This window comes from Onychostruthus taczanowskii, unplaced genomic scaffold, assembly GCF_017590055.1.
Source record: "Onychostruthus taczanowskii isolate IOZ18803 unplaced genomic scaffold, ASM1759005v1 scaffold27, whole genome shotgun sequence".
NCBI classification, from domain to species: domain Eukaryota; kingdom Metazoa; phylum Chordata; class Aves; order Passeriformes; family Passeridae; genus Onychostruthus; species Onychostruthus taczanowskii.
The window spans coordinates 9,327,399-9,353,052 of record NW_024500017.1 but is presented as its reverse complement, the minus strand read 5'-3'; the positions used below and the strand labels follow the sequence as shown (position 1 = coordinate 9,353,052).

The following is a 25,654-nucleotide window of genomic DNA, read 5'->3' as shown; positions in this document are numbered from 1 at the left end:
TCTGCTCACTCAATCCCTCAGAAGTTTCATTAGTGGTCTGTGCAGCTTGTCTTCTTGTAGGTCCTTTGGAAAGAAAAGTTAAAGGGGAAGAAATGTCAAAGGCTAGATGTTAATGCTGAAAGCAGTACTTTCTAATTGGATTTCTTTAGGCAGAGGAAACTCTGTCTGACAAACACGAACTTTCTCATTGGGGATGGGATAGAGAAGGCCACCCATCTCTGAGAGAGCTAAGAAAAATCCACTTGTATTTAAAACCTTTCAAATTTCCATTTCTCCCATTTCTAAATGCTGTGTAGGACTAAGGCACTGTCTTTGCTCACAGTTAAAATGGGTTTCTGTACTTCCTTGCCTGCACATAGTTGCCCACAAAAAAAAAAAAAATCAACGTGAATGAAAAAAAAAAAATATATATATATCATGCCAGCTTGGTAAAGCTACATCTGTAAGGAACTTATTGTGTATGTTTAGTGTAGATCACTATAGCAACAAGCTCTGTGCAATTTTGCACAAGGTGTGTACATGTGTGTTTAACAGGTGGACAGGTCTGAAGAGTATGATATTCCTCCAGCACGAGCAAACAAACTCGTGCAAACCCAATTCTCTAACCCCCCAGCAGCCCCAAACAGCTTTCTTTTAGACCACTGGACAAACAAGAGGGTAGGTGAGTAGCTGGTCACCACATACATCTGCTGGGGCCCCAGGGACCTTCATGGGCCACAGTGCATGGCACTGTTCAAACTTCTGCACAGTGGCAAGCAGGTGACAAAGAAGGATACACAAAGAACCCATCTGAGCAGCCAAACTGAGACTAAATCAGTGTGTTACACTTTGATTGTGGTGAATTGACCTGAACCTCACAGAATCCCAGTCACAGAATCACAGACTGGGTAAGGGTGAAAGGGACCACAGTGAGTCATTTGATCCAACCTCTCTGCTCAAGCAGGGTCATCCCAGAGCACACGGCACAGCATCTTGTCCAGACAGTTCTTGGATATCTCCAGTGAGGAGGCTCCTCAAGCACTCTGTGCAATCTGTGCCAGTGCTGAGTCTCCCATTCAGTAAAGAAGTTCTTCCTCATATTCAGGTGGAACTTCCTGGGCATCAGTTTCTGCCCATTGCCTCTTGTCCTTTTCTGGGCACCACCGAGCAGAGCCTGGTCCATCCTCTGACACCTCTACAGACACTGACAGACATTGGTGAGGTCCCCTCTCAGCTGTCTCTTCCCAAGGCTGAACAGGCCCAGCTCCCTCAGCCTTTCCTTGGGAAGAGAAAAGATCCAGTCCCTTTATCACCTTTGTTGTTCACCATTGGACCCACTCCAGGAGCTCCACATCTCCCTTGTACAGAGGACTCCTGAAATACACACATCACTCCAGGTTTGGCTGCACAGGGCTGAGCAGAGGGGCAGGTTCACCCCTCTGACCTGCTGGCAATGCTCCTCCTGATGCATCCCAGGATACCTTTGCCCTTCTTGGTCCCAAGAACACTGTTGGCTCATGTACAGCTTGTCACCAGGACCCCCAGGTCCTTCTCCACAGAGCAGATTTCCAGCAAGTCAGCCCCTAACCTGTACTGATGCCCAGGGTTATTCTTACACAGGTTCAGGACCCTGCATTTGCTCCTTTAGTCTGAAACACGGGTGCCACTGAGACCTCTAAAACCCCAGTTGGGCTGCCACCAAATCAGGACGTGTGAAACCACTGCCACCCTGGGAAAAGGAGTTGCTCTAGATCCTAACTGAAACCCCAGCTGGGATTTCTTTCCTTTTGTCTTATCCTGCACAACAGTGAATCCCTGCTGGCTTAAGCTTTGCCCAACAGATAGATCCAAAAATGAAGGCTCTTTCTGTGAGCTCTTGGTGTGAGAGACAGGTTTTCATCTAGATATGGCAATTGGAGCCTTTTCTGTTTAGAGGAGGAGTGAAAGTATGCGGCAAATCCCAATTCCCCTTCCAACTGTAGCAGGGATATAGAGCTATCTCTCTGCCTTCACAATGACATCTGTGAGCTGCAGAGCCAAATTCTTCCTTTTTCCTGTTTGGCTTGAAGAACTTTCATTATTTTTACAAAATGCATTAACTCCTTCAGGAAGAATTGCAAGCAAAGCATTGTGCAATGGATGTACCCCCACCCTGCAGGCTGTGGCTGAGACTTTTTCCTGGTTAGCAGAAGAGCTGTGCTCACACACAGCTGAGTGTGGTACCTGACACCAAGTCCCTGGTTGCCTGCATCCTCTATGGGTTACAGACTGAGGCAGTACAGAGAAAACTCTCAGTGACCATAGGTATTCATCTCAGAGGGAGCTCACAGTCAAAAACCTTATGTGGAAATAAACATAAAATCTATTTTAGACCTTGTCTCTCTTGGCTTTTTCTCTTGGCTAGCCTTAATATTTACCAGTCATCATGTTGGCTTCTCATAAACCCAGTTCTTAGGCACTTATTTGTCCATGTCATGGGACCAAAAGCCTGAGTGGGGAACGTGGGGCTGCGTCACTCGGCAGCCGAGTCCCGCTGCCAACGTCGCTCACAGATTCCACACCAGCCAACAGATCTTCCTACAGAAATGCTCCCCTTGGTAAAACACTCCACCAAAACCTCCTGAAAGCACAAACCTCCTCAAGGTGAAACAGATCAACCCCCCAGCCACTCCATTCTTTACAGATAAATGCAATCTTCTGAAATACATTAAAAAAAATCCACTTCCTTTGCAAATGGCAGGAAGTTCCTAATGTAAGACCAAATAAATGACTCACCCCCCATCTATGTTTTTGCTGAAGCAGCTAAACCTGCCAAGAGTAGTTTCCAAACTGGAAATAAGTACTTAAGTGGGGATATGAATAATACCAGGCAAATCTCTGACAAAGGCATGTGAATCTTCAGTCTGTGGTGTTATTTATTTATATTTTTAATTGAGGTCAATGCCCTTGGTTCAAAGCTGCATTGAATAATTTTTGGAAGGACAACAGATCTGAATGGCTACATGTCAGCATCATCCAGGGATCCAAAGACAACAACAAAAGACTATAGTAGAATAAAATTCCCAGTGGAGAGGGTGTGATATTTGATGGGTCACACAGGGAATGCTTTTAACATGAACCAGCAAACATCAAGTATATTTTTCATAAAGCATGTAGCTTAATCCAAAATTATCCCTCCTGTATTGTTAGTGAGAACAAGGGAACACCCAGTTTCTTTTGCAATGACTAATAATATTACCACTGCTTAAATGTAAACAGTGTGCAGAGATCTTTCTAAACAAATGCATAATATCTTTTGCAAAATATAATCCTGTACTCCAACTTTATTTAACTCTTTTTTGCTGCTGCAGCACAACCACTGAAATTTCCTGGATTAATGCTGGCATGGCAAGAAATATAATGTCAAGGGAAAGAGGAATAGTCTCATAATTAACAGCTGTTTCCATAGTATTGAAATTGATGGAATTGACATCCTTTGGTGGACTTTGGATCAGGTCTCTACTCTGGTGGTTCTTCATTTGCACCATACTCTTTTCCCTGAAGCCTTGTTAACATTGATTAGTTAATGGCTTTAAAGTGCTGTTTAAATGCTGAAATATTGTAACTGCCAGATACTGGAACACATAGGCAGGCAGGTTTCTGCTCAGCACATGTGATTAGTCTTTCACTAGCATGGAATTATGGCCTTTCATTCTTTGGTTGTGTAGCTACCTACAATAATCCAATTCAGTGAAATAAAATACAACAGTAAATCCAAGACTTGTTTACTTTACCCTTAAATAACTTGAAGACCTGTTAGATGCTGTGATCTCAAGTGAAAGCACCAGCAGCACAGGAGAAGTTCAGGCTCATTTGCACAGCCTGTTTGCTGGCATGGGAATGGAGATCTGGTCAGGGCAGCCACCCCTCCGGAGATGCTCTTCTTGAAAGGACAAGTGCATGCCAGCTGCACAGAGCTGGTTTATCAAGTGAAATAATATTTACAGTAGAAGTAGCCATTAGGATTTCAGAGGGCCCACATGGGTGGCAGCTTGTATTGTCTCCCCAGCAGAGTGGTTCCTAAAGTACACACGTCTGTACACGTACAGCTGCTGCTACAGGAGCCATTCAGCTGCTGTGGGAATGCAGTGAGAGCAGTCCTGCAGCCCAGCACGGCCTGAAAACTCACTAAGGCTGGGTTGTTGCATTGTCAGCAGTGACTCTGGCAAATTAAGTCTGGAAATTCCTGTTTTTCCAACCTGTCTTCTATGCAGACTTTTTCAAGCAGAGGGGAGTGATGTTCCCCAAGCTTTCAGCTGTGCTCCTTTCTGGCACAGGTCAGAATTTGGATCTCTGAGTACTTTATCAATTACATCTTTACACAGTAAAATACTTCCTAAGTTGGATTTTTAGAATTACTTCATTTTCTTTCGCAATCCACAGATCTCTCAAAAGGGACTGTAAACCACCATGTTATCCTCAGCCACAACTAGCAAAATAGCTGGGAGGAGTGCGTGAACTACTGAAGGCTCTGTTTGGATGCACAGATTACCAGGCTTTCCAAGCAACTACTCCTTGGGACTTCTACCTGCCTGCCTTCAGCATTTTTGAAGGTCCAACACTGCATATGATCTAAATAACAAACTGCAAGACAAAAGCAAAAGAAAACACTTCATTTCAGTATTCCAGTCCATTCCAGACTCAGCACTTATTTTTTAACTGCAAAAGTCTGAATCTAGTGAACAGAGAATAGTTCATTTCATCTGAATCTCTGAAGTTTTCAGCCCCTTCCCCAAAAAGCAGCCAAGTACAGCACACTAAAACTGCTTGAGGATGGGCCAAATCATACAATTCAGACACTGCCCCAGATCTGTTTTCTGAAGGACTGAATGTTTTTGAGTGAGGATATTGTTTCATGATCAGATGAAGGAAGGATTAATCTGTTGGAAAATTAGTCAAGCCCACGTTCTCGTTCTAGCATTTGCAGTTGTTCCATAACCTGGTACATCGAGCTAGACAGATCTTCCATAACAAACACAGCATGCCAGTGACCTGATGACATAACTTTGAACATATGACTTCAAAATAGGCTCAGCTGCAAATCAAATTATTTGTGATGATTTCATTGGTTTCCTGACATCACAGTTTAAAACAATTATGAAAAAGATTAGGCCTTTTATAATTAAAAAAAAAAACAACAAAGAAAGCACGTGGAGAACAACACTGTCTTAGGATGACAAATGCTATCTTGAATTGTTCAGAAATACTTTTCACCCTTGCAGACATTAGTTAATCAGAGGGAAGAAAACAAAACATTTCCTTTATTCTACACTTGGTAATACTTCAGTTATAGCTGCAGAACATGATCTTCCATAATTTTGTAGTGAAAAAGGAACCAGACTTCCAGGGTTCTACTTCCAAAGGCAGAAGTTTCTGATTCAGGTGCAAAAGCTGACTTGGGAGGATAGAAGCTAATATGCATTTAAACAGAAGCAAGCTTTGGTAGACTCCAGTTAATAACCTTATTATATAGCTGAGAAAACAGAGGCTGAGAGTTTAACACAGTTTCAGAGTTTGAGGAATTTCTGATTTCCTCTTCAGGCTACTTCACAAGGGGCAATGACAACATGCTGTGGATTTCATGTGTTTGGGTCACAGTAACATGCCATGAAAGTGAAGTTTGTTAAGTGAAATCACACACTTGAGGGAAGAGTGTTTTACAGTAAAGTCAGAAAAAGCAGCTCAGGCAGTGACAGTTTAACCCGCCTCTTGGCGGATGGCTCCACACAGAGCTGTGTATACAGAGATACTCTTTGCTCAGCAGGCGAGGGCCTCTTTTTTGGAATAAACGATTAGCTGCACTTCTTGCCAAAGGGCTGTTCAATGGGAAACTCACCCAGCACTTGCAGCACCAGCTGCACCCTCTGAACTTCACGAGAAATGTGCAAAGGCATTATTTCCCTCCTGCAAATACAGTTCCTTCCTAGCGGTCATTTTAATGTGTGAGCATAAGATTTTGCAACTCTGGAAAACAGACTTTATATCACATAGAAGTATGGCCGCAGGACTTTGCCAAGACCACCTGTGGCAGGACCCCGCTGTCGCCATCCTCGGCTCAGCCTTTCCCAAGGCGGCTGCTCGGTCCTTGGGCAAGCCCTTGCACACATCCCCTTCTCCTCGCCAAACGGCTGGATGCCCCGGCTAATGCGGGAAGGGGGATGCGGGTCTCCGCCGCTGGCTGCTCTCCAGCCTGCCCGGGAGCGCGGTGCCAGCGCTGAGCCTCCTCCGCCGGGGCTGCGCGGCCAGGGGGGAGGCGGCCCGGGCTTGGGGGTGACTGTCGGGGCTCCCTGCTGATACCGGGGCTCCCTGTCAGGCCGGGCACGGGGACGCAGCCGCCGCAAAGGCCCGCGGCCGGCGGGGCGAGCCCAGTGGCGGGCGGGCGGGCGGGCGGAGCCCGTGGCGGGCGGGCGGCGGCACCGCCCGGCGGGCGGGGCAGGGGCTATAAAGGCACCCCGGGGCCGCGGGCGGCGATCGGAGCGTGGGGCGGCAGCGGCGGCGCAGGGACAACGGGAGCGTGGCAGGTAAGGGAGCTCCGTCCGTCTTTCCGTCCGTCCGTTCACCCGCCCCCGCGGACCTCGCAGTCCCCTCGAGCGCGCATCCTTGCATCACCCTCCTCCTTTTTCTGAGAACTAAATCCCCCTCTCCCGTGGCTCCGAGCAGGGCGGTGCCGGGGGAGCGGGCGGCTCTCCGCGGCTTGGAGGGGGCAGCGCACGGCGCGCCCCGAGCCGGACCCCGGCCCTTCCCGGGAGCGGGATGCTGCTGCCAAGGTCCGGGCTCCCGGGTAGCAGCGGGATGGGATGGGCTGCGTAGGAAAACAGCTGTGCAGCCAAGGCACATACTTTCTCTAAGGAAGTTGACCACTGGTGGTGGTTGCTTGTGTTTCTCTGCTCTCGCAGCTCTGTGCTGGGCTTGGAGCACCGGGCAGCACGGCCCCGTGTCCGCTCTGTGTCTCAGCGGGGTTGTTGCCATCGTGTGTGCCGACAGGCGCAGTTCCACCCGTGCTCCAGGCGCTGCTCGGCTCGGAGCCCCTGAGGGGAGTGTGTGCCGTGGAGGCGCAGCCACGCGCTGGAAATAAGGGATTTCACTTCTGGTGAAATAAGGGATTTCACTTCTGTTAAGGAGGAGGTTTTGGCTGATGCTTTTCATCATGGTTCAGTTTTCCTATGAAACACTTGCAAGTTGGCATTGCTCACACCATAACCCACTATTTCACAAAGATCACAGTGCGCTGCTTAGCACCCCATCGCCAAACAGACTTAGATAGAAATATTTCTCACCTACGTTATTTTGATGATTTTCTTGCTGTGGTTTAAATAGGAACTGTATTTTGAACCTAGGAGCTGTATTTTGCACAAATGCAATTGTAGTGACGTAGAAGAGGTCAAAGACAACCTGAAGCTTTCTGTCCAGGTTCTCTGCATGGTGTTTTGATTGTTTTGCTTTCTTCTGGCTTTTTATCAACTTTTTTTGTGTGTGTGTATTGAAGTGTGTCAAAGATACACGACTGCTGCAAAACTCGCTGTTGAGGGCAAGCAATGGAAATAACCTGTAAAGAGGAGCTATCAAGTGCTTCAGGCAAACATCTGACAAGCCTGCCTTGCTGTTTTTAGCCTTGGCTGTTGCAGGTATAATTTACCTCAAAACTTCAGCCAGTGGTATTAAGCAGTGCACTTTGAACTTGGCTCTGGGAACATATTTGGTGGCTGGTTTTTGTGTTTTGATTTTTTTTTTTTTTTGGGGGGGGGGGGGCGGGCTTTTTCTGTTTTAGTTTGGTTTTGGTATTTTCATTAGGTTTTTTTTTTTTTGTGTGTGTGTGGAGTTTTCTTTCCCATTGTTTATTTTAATTTTGTGGTCTTTTAACCAGAGTCTAATGTAGTTTGACATAGAATGACTGTGTTTTTATCACAGGTACTTGAGTAAACAGCAGTTAGCTAATGCTGTATGATGTTCTTTGCACAGCAAGAATTTAATGACTTTGGATGAAATGCTAAAGCTTGGAGTAGATGCAGCACAAATAGTGATTCTTAAAGTCCTGTACAGCTCCCAGAGTACTAATGAGTCCCAGGCCCTCAAAGAAGAGTAACTCATGAATGTGTTCAGGAGGAACTGGTGTGTGTTTTGATATGGAAAACACAGATGCAGTGAAAGCAGGTTTTTAATGTAGTAATGACGAACTCCTTAGGGTTTGGCTTTTACACCTAATATTTTTCAGTAAAAACTGAACAGATGCCACAGCATAATGGTTTGGGGACCTGGAGGCCTCAGCTTCTGAGTCTGAGTTCTTTGCACAGCAGAAAACTGAAGGGGTTTGATTTCAACTTTGAAAACTTTGAACAGGAATTTCTACAGGTACTGAACTGCAAGATCACAGAATGGTTTTTGTTGAAAGATTATCTGTTTCAATCCCCTGTCATGGACAAGAACACCTTCAACTAGACCAGGCTGCTCAAAGCCCCATCCAGCTTGGCCTCGAACACCTTCAGGGATAAAGCATCTACAGCTTCTCTGGGCAGCCTGTGCTAGTGCCTCAGAATGAAGGCACAATGAAGAATTTCTTCTCAATATCTAGCTAAAAATGGACCTTCTTTCACTTTAAAGCCATTCCCCCTTGCCCTGTCATTACACACCCTTGTAAAAAGATGAGCTCTTCCCCTGAGAATGGGCACTGCAAAGTGACAGACCTTGAACCAGACTGGGGAAGAAGGGTCTAGACAAACTAGTGTTTGCATTTGTTTCCCTTAGAAAGAAGGGTTTGTGTACTTATTTCCTGTATTCATTGGCCTCTTTACCAAGATGACAGCAAGATAGAGATGTCAAAGTGTCAGGTGTCCACAGAATTAGGCAACAGCCAAAGAAGTGTCACCCTCTGCTGAGAGAGGGCTGCCACATGCACTGCCTGTGTTTGGGAACCAGCACCTGAGCTACCAGAAAACAAGCTCTTAAGGTTTTCAGTTTGTGCCTTCCACAATGGCTTTTTTTATTCATGCCAAAAGAAAAGGAACACTAAAACTCTGGCAGACCATCTGGGCAGATTGTATGAATGCTCAGTAAAACCAGCAGGATTCCCCTATTGTCTTTCCTCCAGTGGGAAGTACCCTGCTCTTTGGATATTCCTTTTTGGACTATGACAATTACATGGGGAGATTACAGGTCACCTTTTGGAACACTTTGGCAAGGGAACCTGATCCTTAGAGGTAGTTATAGGGCAATTAAGTAATTTGCACTTGTAGTTCAGGTGAGATTAGCAGTGAAACGTTGGGAGAAAAATTCTTTGATTCATATTTTTAAGCCTAAGTGATTAATTTCTTTGACTGAAGTGCAACATAAATCTTCTCATGACCAGCTTAAGAGATTTTGACAAACTTCTAGCTTCCCACAGAAAATACTGTTTTTTTCACTTACCTCATTAGAGCACAAAACATAGAGCATAGATGTAATGAGACATTTCCAGCTTTTATTGTCTCAAAACAAAGAGTAAAAGAAAAGATACAGAAGGGGTGAAGCTGACTTGAAGCTCTTCAGAATGAACATGAGCAAAAACTGTGAAACTCTCAAAAATAATCCAAATTCTAATTGTGGTGGATCAGCAATGTTTACATCATGCGCACAGCTGGAAGCTTAAGGCAGCAAAAGCCTGTTTGCTGTCAGGGAGAGCAGAGCCTGGGGAAGCAGTGGCCTGGATCAGTTCCGTCACAGCAATGTGCAACATGAGTGGCTGTCTCTAGCTGCCATGGTTTGATCCCTTGGAAGGAAAACCTTCCAATATACAGGAAATGCAACTGCTTAGCATTAACCAGGATGAAATACTGGTTCTGGAGATGAAGTAAGACCTCCAGATGACTTTTTAGATCTGACTTTCAAGTTCAGTCACAGCACCTAGAAATACAGAAGTACGGAGGACCCCAATTTTTCCTGTCACTGTTGTTAAAAGATGGCACTGCACTTATAGACTGCCCCTGGCTTCAGCTTTTGATGTGAATTTGAATGTTTGCCTAAAGCGGGATGGTGCTGTCCCTGAAGCTGCCTCTGTGGGAGAGTTCTCTGGACAGTTAGGTGGGGGCTGATCTCCAGTTTCAGTAGCTCATCACAAAATCATAAAGGGCTTGGGTTGGCAAGGACCTTAAAAACCCTCTAGTTCCACCCCCTCTGCCATGGGCAGGGATGCCACCCACTAGATCAGGTTGCTTAGGTCCAGGAGCAGCAGTTACTCCTCTGCCTTCTGTCCAAAGCTTTGTTGCGAAAGTTCCAAGTAAATTACTTGCTACTACTGGAAAGTTAGGGGAAATATTCTGCAACTGCTTCAAAGACTAAGAGTAAGGCAAACCCATTTTCAGGTTCAGTGGTATGTGTTCCTATGGATGACTAAAATCTGGGTTAGACTTCTTGGAAATCAATGGCTGTGAATATATAATGGCTATTGAACTTGGTGTTTTTGTCAAATGGTGGCAGCTTTTTTCCCCATCTGTGTCACTTCCAGAGCCCTGGGTGACTTCAGTGAGGGACAGCTAGTGGGAGGTAATCCCTACTGTCAATCTCCTTTGGCTGTGATTTTTAAGCAGCCGTAAGGAGCCTTTTAGAGCTTTTCCTGAGTATGTGTTCACGTATCATTGAAGTGTTATTATGACATAATTAATCCCAGTACTGAGAGTCCCTGCGAATCAGTACCAGTATTTGTCATTTGAACCAGAACAGCAAGTGTGGAGTATAGAAAAAAGCAAAGCCTGAAATTGTCTAAGTGTCAGACTTGAATGTGCAAGCTCCTATGTTGGATGATGAGGGTTTAGTTTTACTTTTGTCTCAGGGCTGCTGCAGGTTCAGGTCTGTTTTGTTTCCCAGCTGGCAAGAGAGTGTTGCCTTTGGATAATGCCCAGGAGTTTGTCGTCAGACAGGGTGTTCTCCATGCAGAGGTGCTCTGTGGTGTGCTTGCTGATGCACAGCTGGACTGCCTGTGCTGAGGAAATTTTCCACAGCTGTATCTCTTTGTACTAAGCAGGATGTGTGTCAGTTTTGCTGCTCTTATTTTGTGTGGCTGATCACGTTTCCTATGTTTCTTTTGGGTTTGGGGCTGCTTCCTTTCAGTTAGTTGTCAAAATTTTAATATATCTTTTTCATCTGTCAAGGTTTTTCTCTTGGTAGCTGGAAGTTAGTCAATGTAGATCTTCCTTTTCAAGACCTGTTTTTAGAACTGGGTATTCACTACTTTTCGAAGCCATCAACTGGCTGCTTCCTGCCTGACCTAAGTATAGCTTTGAAAGTATAGCTTTTTCAGCTTATTTTCTACCGTGGACGTGTAGGGCTGGTCTGCTAGACCTGTACATATGAAGCAGAAATTAGTGGAAACACCAAACATTAGGACTTAGTGCAGCATGAAAACCCCAACTCACTGCAAAACAAATCTTTCCATTTGCCTTCAACAATTCCTTGGACGTTTTGTGTGTGTGTGTGTTGTTTTTCTGTCCTTGCCATTTCATCACTATTACAACCTCACTTTTCTTATTACCTGACTTTAGGAAATTCTGAATTTTAGGAAGCACAAACTAAGTAATAAGGATCTTAAACTCTAATGTCCTCACAAAGACTGTAGGTGAAGGCAATGTGACAAAAAAGAGGTAACATTTGGTAGTGTGTTTACTGGTAGGCATAATCTGTAATGGAAAAGTAATCAGCAAAGTAGGATGCAACTTCCAAAGGAACTTTTATTTGTGAACACAGTGAACAGACATGGGAAATGCACTGTTCAAGAAAGGAAGGATTGCTCTTGCTGTGGTTTTTTCGGTTGCTTCCTTCAGAAAGCTTGTGTGCACCTTGTCAAACTCATGATGTCACTTTCCTGCTGCCATAGTTCTAGAGTGCTCTAGACATGCTTTGCATGTACTGTAACTTATCCCTGCTAAATTTTAAGATGTATTTTTATCCTTTGACAAAGTTGTGGCTTTTTGGGCCATGAGACTAATTATGCAGTAGAAGCACTGCAGAATTTTATGGTGACCTTTTATATTTTCTTTCCTAGATGATTCAGTTTAAGAGCATCACATTTTTTCCCATCTGAAACACTATGAGTTTTATGAAGTTTTACATAAAATCCCAATGCTATATAAAAGCTTGGACATGTATAACTCCAACCCTTCTTGTAAACATGGCCTGGAAAGTGATAAGAAAGTTCTCTGCCTGTGATAGGCACTAACCTGTAGTGTAGATGGGTAAGGCTTTGAAATAAGTCAGCAGAAGATGGTGAATTGCCTTTTGCCTACTTTGAAGGATTTTGAAAGGGTTTGTTTTGAGAAACAAGGAGTATTCTGGTACTGGATGTTGCTGATTTAGACACTTCCTCACCAGTGCCACCTGTTATGCTACAGGCTGTGTGCTCAGCCCTTGGGAAGATCATATTGTATATTTGGGTGCTGGTGCTTGCAGGCAGTGGAAAACTTTTGCTCAGATGTAGTCCCACGTAATTCAGCATGTGAAAATGCTTACATTTGGGTAATTTTATAAAGGGACTTGCTTGGGAAGAATGAAAGATATGTCTTAACACAATGGCCATTTGTGCAAAGTTCGAGTTCAGATTAAGCTGTAGAAGGCTAAAGTTCATCCTAGAAAAGGGAACTGGCCATGCATGGGAACAGAATAATATCCATAAATTATACTTTTCAACAAACAAGCAAAAACCCTCATGCACTCATCATGGAAAACTTCAGCCCAGACATTTTGGCAGGGGTTAGAAAGATCTTGTAATAGCAATGACAAAGCAATTTTAATAGGTGGTAGAACAAGTCATCTATGTACTCAGAAGCTGCAACCTGTATAGTACAACCTCATGAATAAATGTAAATTAAGAAACATCATCAACTTTAGCTGTGATGCTTTTGTAACTTAAGTCCTCATCATTGCAACATCAATGTGAAAATGCAAAACATATAAAAATAATCCACTATAATCTTGTGAGGGTGCAACCTAGAGAGCCAGAAAACATTCCTCATCTCTGAGGATACTGTGAGCCTCTCCCTTCTGGAATAATCTCAGTGTGTTTTTGCCTCTAACTTTGACAGTACCACCCACTTGTTGAAGCGGCTGCAGCTGGGCAGCAGCTCTGAGCTGTTAAGGCATGGCAGATCGAGAATAGGAGGGGGCAGGGAGCATGTCCTGACACTGGTGAGCTGCAGGAACAATAGCTTTTTTCTTGTCTGTTTAGACTGTAATCTTTGTGGCAGAAGCTGTGTCTTCCATGTTATGAAATACCTAAATCCATCTCTGCCCCCTCATAACATCTCTGTTATTTCCTCTACCCCCAAAGCCCAGCCCAACAGCCCAGCGCAGAGCAGGTGTCAGGTCCTGTGTCAGTGCATCACCTTTAATCTTTGTTTCGGACCCTTGTGTGTGGTCAGTGGAAGGAGCAGTGGGATGGATGCAGAGGAGGGTGCTGGGGCAGTGGAAGGAGACAGGTTGGCTGGTGGGGTGGGTGTAAGGAAACAAAGCCTGGGAAAGCAGCTGATTGCTCTTCATCCTTTCCACCCTCCAGTGCTGCCACCCATGGCCTGGAGCCCTTTAAAGCTAAAGCACAACACTGGCACCAGTGTGAATGGGCAAATCTCTCTTTTTTGAAGATCTGGTTCCAACCCTTCTTCTGCTAGCCCAGGCTTCTCAAAACCCCATCCAGCCTGGCCTTGAACACTTCTCTGCATTACTAGACAGAACCACTTGTCACAGAGGTGTGACCCGAGGCAGTTTCAGGTAAACATTAATTTTTGGAGAATTTCATTAGGGTTTGTAATCTGTCCCTCATGGAACATGTTATAGTGTAGGTATCATTAAGGATTGCTACAACAGGAAAAAGCCCTAAAGGCATTGAAATCTTTCCATTTCCCTGCCAGCTAGGAAGAGAGAGCACCTCATTATATTGGGAGGGGTACAATGAGGGACAGCAGGGGTGTCCTTTGGCCAGCTCACCAACCCTTCCCACAGCCAGCTTCTACTCCTGTGGAACACGGGAGGACCTCAAGCTTTCTAAGGAACATTCCTCATCGCATCCCACAGAGAGAGGGTTGTGTAAGATACATTGCAACAGTTTCTTGCTCAACATCTGTGGGGTGGGCCGAAGGGCTGCTTCGAGCTCCCTGTGTTTTGGTGCTGCTCTCCATGTGCAGCTGCCGGCGTGGTTTGTGCGTGTGGATGCTGACCAGCCCCTGGTGTGAGGGACCGGCAGCTTCAGAGCTGTGTCTGATCCTGGAGTGACCACTGAGCTCTGTCCATCAGGTACCAGGTCCAGAGTGGAGATGAGCCTGGAGATCTCCTCCTCACTGCAGAACAGTGTCCCAGCTGCTGGCAAGTGGGGCTGGGGAGATGCTGTGGCCCCCAGCTGTGCCTTTGTGCTGGGCCAGCTGCTGGCTCTGTCCCTGCAGCTGTTTCCCTGTGGCTTCACCCGGCTGCTCCTTGGCACAGGGCTCGAGTTCTTGGCTGAAAGGTCTTCGTTTCCTAATCAGATTGATTAGCACATAGCATAAGTGTAAAGTTAAAAATGCTTAAAACTTAAGGTTCTTGGTTTTTTGGCTTGAAAAAGTAACTGTTATGCTGCATTATCTTCCTAACAACTCACATTTGGGTTTTTTTTCCTTTGGCTGCCAGCTCTCATTTTCAGCTAAAGCCTTCATGAAAACCTGCTGGTGGAGTAACTCACAAAGAGGGTTGAAAGAAAATAAAAGTTAAATGGCTAGAAAAAAGTAATTGAGTATCAGCAGTGTAGAGGGCTAGGTGAGAGCAGCTCCCAGGACACCTATGAACTGGAGACCACCAGGCAGCACAATTGTTTCAGTTCCCTGATAATATTTGTTTTAATGCTTTGATTCCTGACCTTTTCTTATTTGAAACTTCAGGCTATTTAAGAGTTCTGCTTTCAAACTTCCTTTGTCTCATGTTATTAACTTTTAGTTACAAATTGAGATAATGTGTAACTGGAGGCTAAGGAAGCCGGGGGAGTCCCAGGTAGTTGAGTGTCTTCAACTTTTGACACTTCCTGCTCAAAATGTTTGTTCAGATCCTATTTAAATGCCAAAAGTCATTTGCCTTTTTTAAAGGGGAGGAACTGCTGTAAAAACCTCTTTCATAATTTATTGTGTGGAACGATGACAGAGAAAAGCAGTAACTGAGCACAAAGGACCTCGTGATACCGACGCCTGTAACAAAGAGTAGTTTAAACAGGGCACAGTGGGGGCAGATGCTTATGCATGAACTGTTTGGATGCTTGCAAATGAATCATTTGGTTCACAAACAGGAAGATTAAATTTATGAACTTTGTTATAAAATATCTGAGATGTAAACTGCACTTAGAGATGCATTCTGCCCCAAAACCACACATGGGTGCTATGAACTGTCTTGTCTTGCTGTCCACTTAACTCTGTTTAGTCTCTGATTAGTGGAGACTATTTTTTTTTCAAGATTGCCTCCAGTTTGCAGTAACCATGTTTATGATAGGCCAGTCAGACAAGTTTACAGCATTTGCTGTTAATGACTGGAAGAGGTCTAATTCACCGTGGAAGGCTCAAAGGCTGTTTGAGTATTGCAGTAACCTTTCTTCATTGTCAGATGCCTGAGAGTTTTTTTGGTTTTTTTTAAGTGGATATTTGCCAATCAAGTTTTTCAGAGCTTTGGAGACATTTTAGCTCTCTCCATTCTTCTCTCATTCTTGCGTAATTGCTCTGGTGCACAAAACTTCCACCACCCCTGTCCTTCCTACCTTCTTTGGTGACAGTGCAGAAGACACCCATAGTTTTCAAGGGATAAAATGCAGAGTGATGTGACTGCCTTGGAAACACCTTTCACCTGTGGTCCTGGAGCACAAGTTTCATGTGGCCCCTCTCTCTCCAAAGAGAACAACACCAGTTCTTGGGAGCTGGGACCCTCAGTGCCCACAACTGTTTCCCTCTTTACCATTAGATGCTCATGAGTATTTAATCCCACATGCAAAGTGATTGCTGTCCCTCCTGCTTGCTCAGCCTGCAGAGAGGAAAATGCCATCAAGATGCTCTGGTTACCCTTCTACACATCAGTACTCAAAAGGAGAATAATTTCTGCTGCCAGTGTTTAAACAAGCCAATTTGAGGAAATTGCCTTCTTTATGAAATTCAGGCAGGAGCCTTTTGTTGCTCTTTGTTTTCTATGATAGCATATAAATAAAAAATGGTTGGGTTTGAGGGCAGAAAAATGCTGTAGAGCCAGTAGCAGTGCTCCCAAGCCCGTCATGGGTGTGAGGCCATTGTGTTTGATTTTGCACCCCATGGCACAAGCTTGGACAACCCTGTATGTGCCTTCAGAAATAGGAAGTTGGAAATGGGAGATCTTGGAATTTGTTTGCTTTTGTGCTTGAGAGGAATTTGATCACACTGATGTTTGGTATTTATGATTGCAGTGTTTCTGGGGTCTGAGGATGGCCTGATGGGTGCCTTCTTAGCCTCTTTGCTGGCACCTCTGCTATGCAAAGCCAGGCTGCACATTTATCCTGTACCTTCTGCTACCAAAACAAGGCTGCAGCAATGATTGTCCTTCCAGCAATGATGCAGAGGGAGAGGGGATGTGTTCTGAACTTTTAATATCAAAATAATCAGGCTCCTGACAGAAATTCAATAGCTACTAGCCAGTTGCTGCAGTGGTTTTGGAGCAGTGGGATTGGGCTGGAAGGGATGTATAGAAAAACCTCTGAATGAAATTAGCCAACACAGATGACTTCACCCTACCCCACACTTTCCTTGCTTCCTAAAGTCTGATGCCTTTCCTACTACTTGGCAAAAATCGATATGCCATCACTTTTAAAGCATTTTGTCAGCTCAGAAGTGTTTTAAACATTTAGTTTTCTCTTAAAGTATAATTATTTTAAGACAGGTACCTGGGTACAGGTTGGTGGGTGGCTGCTTGGTGGAAGTGGCTTGTCCTGGAGAGGAGAACCTGGGACCTCTCAGCAGACTGAATTGGCCAAGCAGAGTGAAAAAAAGTTGTTTTCCTCCAAGCTGGCAACTTTACACTACTGCTTCCAGATATAAATGAACTTTGTCTTTGGAAGGCATCTGTGAGGGAAGTGCTTTGAAATGTGTATAAAGGGATGCTTGTATGGTTATCTATTTAGGAGAGTTATGCAGATAGATTAGCTTTGAGCTGCCCTGTCACATAACAGAGGGCAGCACAAAGCACCTATTTAGAAAGTAAAAAATTTGTGCTGAACAAGGGTGGTACAAAGCCACTTCCCCATCTTTCTCCTTAGAAAATAAGATGTTTTTTGCAGCGCTGTCAGATAGCAGGGCTTTGTTTGCCAGCTCTTGTGAACAAACAGCATGTTGTTATCCCGCCTTGACGCAAGGTTGCCGCTTGGTAGGAATGTTTCAGGTATTCCTGATGCGCAGAAGGAAAACCCACAGCTTGGGAATGTCTGATCTGAAAACACTGTGGCTCCAAGATATGGTATCTTTCCAAAAGTGAGAACTTGAAGGTAGGGCTTTTGTTCAGCAAACTTGGTGGCAGTCGTGCAATCTGCTGGTCAGCACTTCCTAATGCCGGCTCTTTCGGAAGCACAGAGCAACAACTTTGAACTCTTGTGAAAACAGGATTGTTTTTAAGGCTATAAAAAGCATCCATCTTGTTCTTTTTCGGCACAATTTTTTCACTCATTTGTAGGCAATGCTCTGAGTCCCTGAAAATGCAAAACTGCCCCATGTAAACAGCTCTATTCCACAAACAGTTGCTGCAGCTTTGTCCCCCGAGCCACTTCTTACTGGAAAACTGCAGGGACCTGCTTTCGTACTCTCCTCACCTTTGGTAAACCATAGAAAAATCTCTTGCACTTCTAATCCCTACTGCAGTATTAGGTGTAATATTAAGGTATTTGTCTTAACAGAATTTGCTGAATTTACAAAAAAAAAAAGCTCTTAGGTGCAATTGCATATGGATATTTCAACTGCCAAATATTGCAACAATATTTATTTTTCCTCTCTGCTGTGTCCAGTGGCCCACTGTGTAGAATGGCAGAGTACATAGAAGGCTGTAATCACAAAAGCATGTAACATTTGCTAGAACATCATTTGCATTTTTTCAATATTTTGCAATATTTTTTTTTACTGGTTATTCTTTATGATTAAAATTTGTAATGGACAAAACACAATGGAAAACCTGGAGGAAAGGGTGAAGCAGAGTAATTTGAGTCTCCTGACTATTAAAGTATCTCTGATGTCATCTTGTAAATTTGAACTAGTGGGGTTAGTTTTGGTTCTATCTTCATGCCTCAGCTGGTGGTGTAAAATATTAATGAAAAATTTCTCTGAACTTAAAATCCACAGTCTAATTTTTGCCTAAAATCTCCGCAGTTGCATAGCTATCAAGAAGAGCTCCTAAAGTCCAAAGCTATTTGAATGTGAATGGACACCCACGTTTTTCCAGCATTAAAACACTCTTTTAGTCTGAGTGTGTCCCTTTGTGGCTTTCTGCAGCATCCAGCTGTCCTGCAAACTGTCACCAGAGCATCTCTGCCCAGGGACAAGTGCATCGAGTTAACCCATGGGGCAGAGTGAAAAATAATGCTGCTGCCACTGCCTGGGTGCTCCTGCAGGCTTCACAGCCCTTCCTGAGCCTTCAGGTCATTTATGTAGACGGCATGATGGGCTTAAATCAGATTTAAGTCAGGAGATGGGGAATCATGCTTTAAAGAATCAATGTAAATTGTGTTCTGTACTTCTATGCTTATTTTCAGAAAATAATTAAAATGTGTTCAGTTACATTTAATCAATAATTCCTAAATATGTTTCAGGCTTTTGGTTTGCTTTGAGTTCACCTACTCATATGCTTTACTTGAGACCATTCTAAAATTTTTATAAAAAGTAAAATATTTAATTTGTTTTATAATTGTGTAGATGGACAAAATTAGAAATTTATTAAAGATGCCCAAATCCCATATGATATGCATTTCTTCAGCAGACTAAAGGATATGTAATAAAATGACTTTGACTTCTGTATTTGCTGCGCAGCAGTTCCAGGATCTCTTTTGAGAACTGTTCCTAGTCATTCATTAGAGCTTCACAGGGAACAGCCCTCTGACTCTGGTACCTTCTCTTTGTCAAAGGGAAAGATGACTCCCAGTCTGGACAAAAGCAGAAGGTGCTTTGCACCTGAGCCATGACCTATGACTCTGTTTGCCTTGGCAATCACCTCTGCTGGGGTTTGCTGTGTCTGTGTTCCCAGCTGAGCTTCGTGCAGCTGAGGGCTGGACATCACAATGCCAGTCCAGTCCAAGAGCAGGATACAGCAGTCTTGTCCTTTCCTTTGACAGTTTTGAAAAAAAACCCCATTATTGCATGAACCTTGTTGGTGTCCACTTAAAGGAGTATCTGATTTTTATCTGTCCTGAAGAATGGAGCACATCTGACAATAAAATGATGCTAATGTGTGTCCAGTTTGGTTTTCTCACTGTAAAAATCTGGGGAATAATGAGGAAGCCTTGTATACTCTGAAAAGAAAAAAAGGTTTTCAGAAACAACTATTCAAGCACATTTCAATAGGCAGTCATGCAGATTTGGCTGTATCTTCTTTCACTCTTGCAACGACAGTTTCCATGGTTCTCTCTGCTGTCCCTACCCTGTTTTCTTCAGCGTTCCCTGCTTTGAAGCTGCCAAACTTCTGTTTGATCTTGCAGCCTTAATATTTCTTTAATCTCATATTGTGCAGGAGTGTGTATATAAATAAACCAGGGAGGCATTTTACAAGAGATTTATAATCTTCTTGCAGAGGTCTTTATAACCTGAAAGAGTGGGTCATTGTGGGGGCTGGGTGGAGCAGGATCTTTACTTGTTCCTGTATTTAATCTTTGATGCAAGCTGAGAACAAATCTCTTTTCCTCTTTGCAGATATCAGCTACTGACCATGTCAACAGAGTTCCAGGATGCTCACCTTGCAGAGGTGAAACCTCTGGTGGAGAAGGAGGAGGTAATTAATCTAGAGCTTTTTAGAGCTTATGTGTTTTCTGTCAGGACTGCTTTTGGAACTGCATGTGTGTGCTTAGATTATTTTGAACATATTGTGTGGAAGAAGAAAAGAAAAACTGGAGATTGAATAGGAATAGTTCATTGAGTTGTTTTGTTAGTTTTGTTTTAATAATGCACAACTGACCCTAATGGTTTGTTCTTGTTTGGTTTTGTTCTTTTAATATGATGATGACGACATTTTTTCTTCTCTGAGTAATGACAGCTCTGGGTGTCTTTATCTGTATCAAAAGATGCCAATTGGGCAGTCTCGTGTACATGCCTCTACAGCTACACATTTCTCAGTGTGAAGACAGACTTTGCTCTGTCAGCTGCCTCTCACAGAGAGAGCCTTTACATTTCCTTTGGGCACAGCTGAGTCCAGAGGTAGGGCTGAGCCCCTTCTTGTCCTGAGTGCACTGAGCCATGAGTTACAGACAGCTGGGTGTGTACAACCCACAGCCTGTTGCAGCGACTGGAGTTGCAGCACAGAAACATCCTAGCCTTCTTGGTTTTTTTTTTTTTTCCCCTTAACCTTGTTATACTACTTTCTACTCTTTATTGGACTTAAAAAAAAAAAAAAACCACAAAAAAAACCTATCAACATCTGGATTTATTGGCTATCTGACCCTTTAGTGGTAGCTATACTTTGTGCTTTGTGTGTTCATGGCAAAAAATTCACTGTAATATGTGAAGAAACATATCAACATTTTCTTGAAACAAAACTAAGATTTTTCTCTTGTTCCCAATGACATTTTTCTTGACAATCATGTATGTAAATGTGTTGGGTTTTTTGTGTTCTTATACACTAGAATTCATTGCTCTATCTGCTGCTTTCTTTTTTATTCCCTCCCTCTTTTATGTAAACACTTCAGAAAATAATTTCCACTTGTGACTGCAGTGAAATGGCCAGAGAAACTTTAAACACGGCTCCTTTGCCAAGGACATTGCATGAAAGCAGAACTTGTTTGGATACCACTGAATGCAGTGCTCAAACTTTTCAGAAACTAAGACCCCTTTTTAATGCCCATATTGTTCAGAACTACCAAAGCAAAGGAGATTCTAAGCAGAAGTCCTGTTGGTACTGGAATATTTTTGTTTCAAAGTTCAGGAATATCTTAAAATACTGATTAACTTCTTGGGTTTTGGTACCTCATGGGCCAAAAGTTGGAATCTTGACAAGGAGCCCTATATGCTTTTGTTCATGATGTTACCTTAAATTTTGTCTGCATGGGGGAAACTAGGACAGAGTTTGATTTCCTCTGTGGCCATTTTAACATCGATGGAGGATGCATATGTGTTTTGAGGAAGCGGAAAAGGTTGCCCTGAAGGCTGCTCAGCACATATTGAGATGAACAGGGGAGCTGGTGTTGAGCGGGTTATTGGGTGAGGCTCTCTGGAGTTGTGTCCTGGCTTGTTGTGCTTGGGTTTCTGCTGCAGCCAAGTCTTTGTTCCTGAGCAATGATTACCCTTATTTCATATGCTGTTGGTACAGGTGCCAAACATACTTATTCCTTTCAGCCCTGGGTCCCACAGGAGAAACAGTGGCTGAAATGTTTTGTTTAAAAGATCATGAGACCAACAATATGAGTGAAACACAGCATATTCTCTAAAGCTAAGGCTGTGCAAAATTATTTCTGCCCAGTCAGATCTTAGGTAGTTGTTTACCTGTCCAAGACTGTGCCTAATTGCCTAAAAGTCACAGCTGTGAGAATTACAGGTTGTACTGCAGTGCTTCAGGGTCCCTAAGAAAGCAGCTATGGTGCTTCTGACATCTGTCCTTAATTTACCTGGGCTTCTGAGGCTGAGTGACCTCCTTGCCAGAATTCTTAGCTTTCCTTTTTATCTCAATATTATTTTTCAAGCTTTGGCCTTTTGCACTTTGCAGCATATAAAGTGTTTTCTTGGCTGCTCTTCCCTCTGTTTTCTTTCCCTCCAGTGGAAATAAGAGTTTGACTTCTTTCTTCTCCCTTAAAAAAAGGAGGTAACTATAAGACATTTCCTCCTTTGGAGCTATAAGCCTTGTAGGCTATTGGAGGTGGGGAGGCTGTCACCTATCTCCTTTCCTGGTGGAGACCCTTGACAGGTGCAGGAGATTGTCAGTAGCAGCTATGGCAGGTGACAGGGTGGAATGGACTTCTCTGTGTCCAACCAGCTTCTCAAACACTGCAAAGACTAATTTTGGTCAGAATAAGACCCTTCCCACCTTCCACATCACGTAACCAAGTCCCAGTAATGACTGCTTAACTGAGTTCCAAGTGTTCAGTACATTCTTGAACTGAGACTTCCATCCTAGGCAGGACTGAGGCTGTTGGCTGTCCCATGGCTACAATAAGTGATGCAGAAAAGTTCAGTTTTACTGCTCCTTGTGAGTGCATTGCTGAGAGATTTAACAACAACTGAGAATGCACCAGCCTTTGACCATCATTTTGCTGGTCTGTTATCTAGTATTTTATTAGATTTCATTTTTACTGCTTTAATTTTACTGCTTTCATTTCTCCATTAGTGGGTTTAAAAGTTCTTGGGTGAATTTTGATGCTTGTCAGAAGAGCTTTCATTGAATGGACAGAGAGAGCTCTCAGCTGCAGAACTGGGGGACTTGAACACATACCCAAGCATAGATTTCCATAGCTGCAAGTTACTTCCATTAATGCTTTCAAATCTCTTCACAGGCCATCACTCGCCTCCTTCCAGACTTTGATGTTCAGGCAAGTAAAGCTATTATTCTTTCTTTTTTTTTTTTCCTTTTCTCTTTCTCTTTTTGCACAAGGGGAGATTGAATTGACATTTGAGAAAAACAGCAAGATGTGACCAGAAGGGACTGCCTGCTTGCCAGGAATGCTGTTACTGTGGGAGAGGGGTCTGAATGGGGCTGTGCTGTAGCGATGTGAAGGGGACCACAGGGGGCCTTTTGAGACTGGAGCTGAGAAAGTTTCAGTCAAAGGGAAGTGGCTGGTTTGCAAGCAGTTCTACTCTTGCTAAGAGAATGAGAATCTTCAGCAGTGATGGTGAAAACAATATATCCCTCCCACATGGACACACACTTCCCCCAGTTAATTTGCTTTCGTTAGCAGTGTGCGTGCATTTCCTCAGAGGAAACGTACCTCTGGATGCATCCCATTATGCAGTTGAAATTTTCCAAAATATTCCTGAAGCCTGTGGGGTGGTGGAAGGTGCTAAGCAATCAGTATTGTCAGTAAAAGGAATGATGGTATTTCTATATTTTTATTTAGAGACAGAGCATACAAGTTCATAGCACAGCACTAGGGCACATGGAGGCCCTTCACTTTCCCTGAGTGTCATGCTTTTGGCAGATGACTTTGTCACTCTCCTGGCTCCCCTTGTTTTATTGTCATTTGGGCTTTTTTTGACTGAGAATTTGTCCTTGCTGATTCTTAGCTGAGACTAAGGAATTGCATGGCTGCAGGAGCCAGGCTGGAGTGAGCTGGGATGGAGATCAGGGAGGGTGTACCTGCCCCGATGATCGGTGTGAGTGCTGTTTTCCCACTGCTGAGGACGAGGATTGTGTGCTGGGAAAAGAGGGTCACTGGGTGTCTCATTTTTATCAAGGTGTGCAGAAATGGAAGCAGACTGTACAGAACTAGGGAAAGCTATTAAATTGTTCTAGTCTCTGTTCAGGTCCTTGAAGGAAATAACCTTTCTCTACTTTATTGCATGTTGTGTTTTATTAGCACCCCTCTATATGTATTTTTTTTTCAATGTTGTGCCAGTTGCTTTAAAAATACAGCCCAAATTTGAGACTTTTTATTGGAAACCAAGTGAGACAGCTATCTTGAACTTTTTTCATCTTCCAATGGTTCTTACTTCTACAGCAAAGCTGTACTTTACACTAATCCCGTGTCTTGCCCCTCATTTTTTTTCTGATGAAATCTACTGCCTGAAGTCTTGATAAATGTAAGTTAAGATTGTCACCACACAGCTTCTTGCAGGACTGTGCGCAGCATGGGAGAAGCTTTTTGTTTGGTTCCGGATTGATCACTTGGTCTAAATGAATTGAATCTCAGATTAAGCCTGCTAACAGGAATACTACAGTCTTTTGATTAAGAATCCAGAAGTGACCCATATTTCATTTCTATTCTTGGAATAAATTGCTTGGTTTGTAAACCATGTGTATATATAGATTTTTTTAACTTGCAAGATCAAATTCTCTAAGCCTTTTTGCTTTTTTTTCCCCTCCATGTTTTGGATTAACTCTCACTAATCCAGAGCAGTGGTTCTCGTCATTTAGCTCTGTTCTGCCAGCTCTTACTTTTTTTTAATGATCTATCTTTGTTAAGAGTTTAATCTTTAGTTGTTCTAGTTCAGGAAAAATGTGGAATAAGTCTCAATGCATTTTGTTAAAAATTGTGACTGCAAAAGAGACTTAGCTTTGGTCCTTAAAGCCACAAGTACCCTCCCTGTGTTTCTTTGAGTTCTTTTGTGGTTGATTTGTGGAAAAAGTGGTTAGGAACTGCTATGAGAGATTTGATTGCTTAGTTCATTAGTGAAATTCCTGTGTGGCCCTAGAGGACCCAGGTCTCTCAGGACTGAGGCTGAAGCATGCTCTGAGGGAGCAACCTCTCCTATGAACTACTTGGCAAGAGGATGGACCTGGCCAGGGAAGGAAGTTATTGGTGCTTGGCAGGATGGAGCTTCTTATTTAATGCCTGTGTATGGACATGGGTGTCCACCATATCCACTGCAAGTTCCTCCGTCCTTCTGGGAGCCAGTTAAGCAGTGTTCAGTTAATGGCTTTGTTTCTGCCACTAGTGAAAAGGTCTGTGACATGTTTTCCTTCCAAGAGTAAATTTTACCTAGTTGCTTGGATTTGGAAAAAAATAGATTCTTACTTCACATGCAGTTCTAGACAGACTGGAGTTAAACACAGCTTTCCGTTTTTAGAGTAAGCCACTGTATAGTGGTATATTGCCCTTCTGAAAGCACATGTTGCAAGACATGTATGTGGCTATTCTCTGGGAAAAAAATCTTTGGAGTTACTGGGGATGACAAGACAAGAGATGAAAGAACTGACAGCTCTGAGCTGCCTCCAGTCAGCAATTTGTCTGTTATGATGTCTGTGGCACCCACCTGAAAACTGAAGTAAAGGTCTCCTGTGTCTCAAGCAGGGGAGTGTTCCTGGCCAAACCTGTTTTAGGATAATTGATGATAAATGGTGCAGGGCACTGTGCCCTGGATGCCTTTGTTGTCTTCAAGCCAAGCACATTTTAATTGCATTTCCAGTTTGGTGTGTGTGTGTAGTCTCTAGCTCAGTAGCTTTGGAGCCAATGGAGCCTTGGCTCCTCCTCACTGTGCATGTTCATCCTCCCAGCTCTGTTTCAGTCCATCAGCACTCAGCAGAACTTGGAGCAGTGTGGCAGCTGCAGAGATGAGTTTGTCCCCTGCACTTGTGGCCATCTGTATCCATAGGCAGGAAAGATCTGTTTCTGCTTTACTTCCTCCCCCTCCTGCCTGTTCAGGGAGAAGGGAAGAGCTGCAAGGGAGATGGATCAGCTGGAGCAGCCAGCAGGAGGGGTGGGATTCCCAGGTTTGGAGCAGTGTGCTGTGTGGATTTCCTCATCCTTTGGGGCGCTGAAGGAAAGGGATGGGGGTGGCTGTGGTTTGCATCAGCAGAGTGAGAGCAGAGCAGG

General features: G+C 43.8%; 1 protein-coding gene across 1 annotated transcript in view; it reads left to right on the top strand.

Moving 5' to 3' along the window:
• Nucleotides 1-6,480: 6,480 nt before the first annotated feature.
• Nucleotides 6,481-25,654, top strand: part of NDRG1 (N-myc downstream regulated 1) — a 39,538-nt gene continuing 20,364 nt past the window's right edge. The window contains exons 1-3 of the mRNA XM_041407579.1: nt 6,481-6,539; nt 19,893-19,971; nt 22,679-22,714. Coding sequence (XP_041263513.1) covers nt 19,909-19,971; nt 22,679-22,714 — 99 coding nt within the window. The 5' untranslated portion in view covers nt 6,481-6,539; nt 19,893-19,908. The remainder of the gene's footprint in view (nt 6,540-19,892; nt 19,972-22,678; nt 22,715-25,654) is intronic.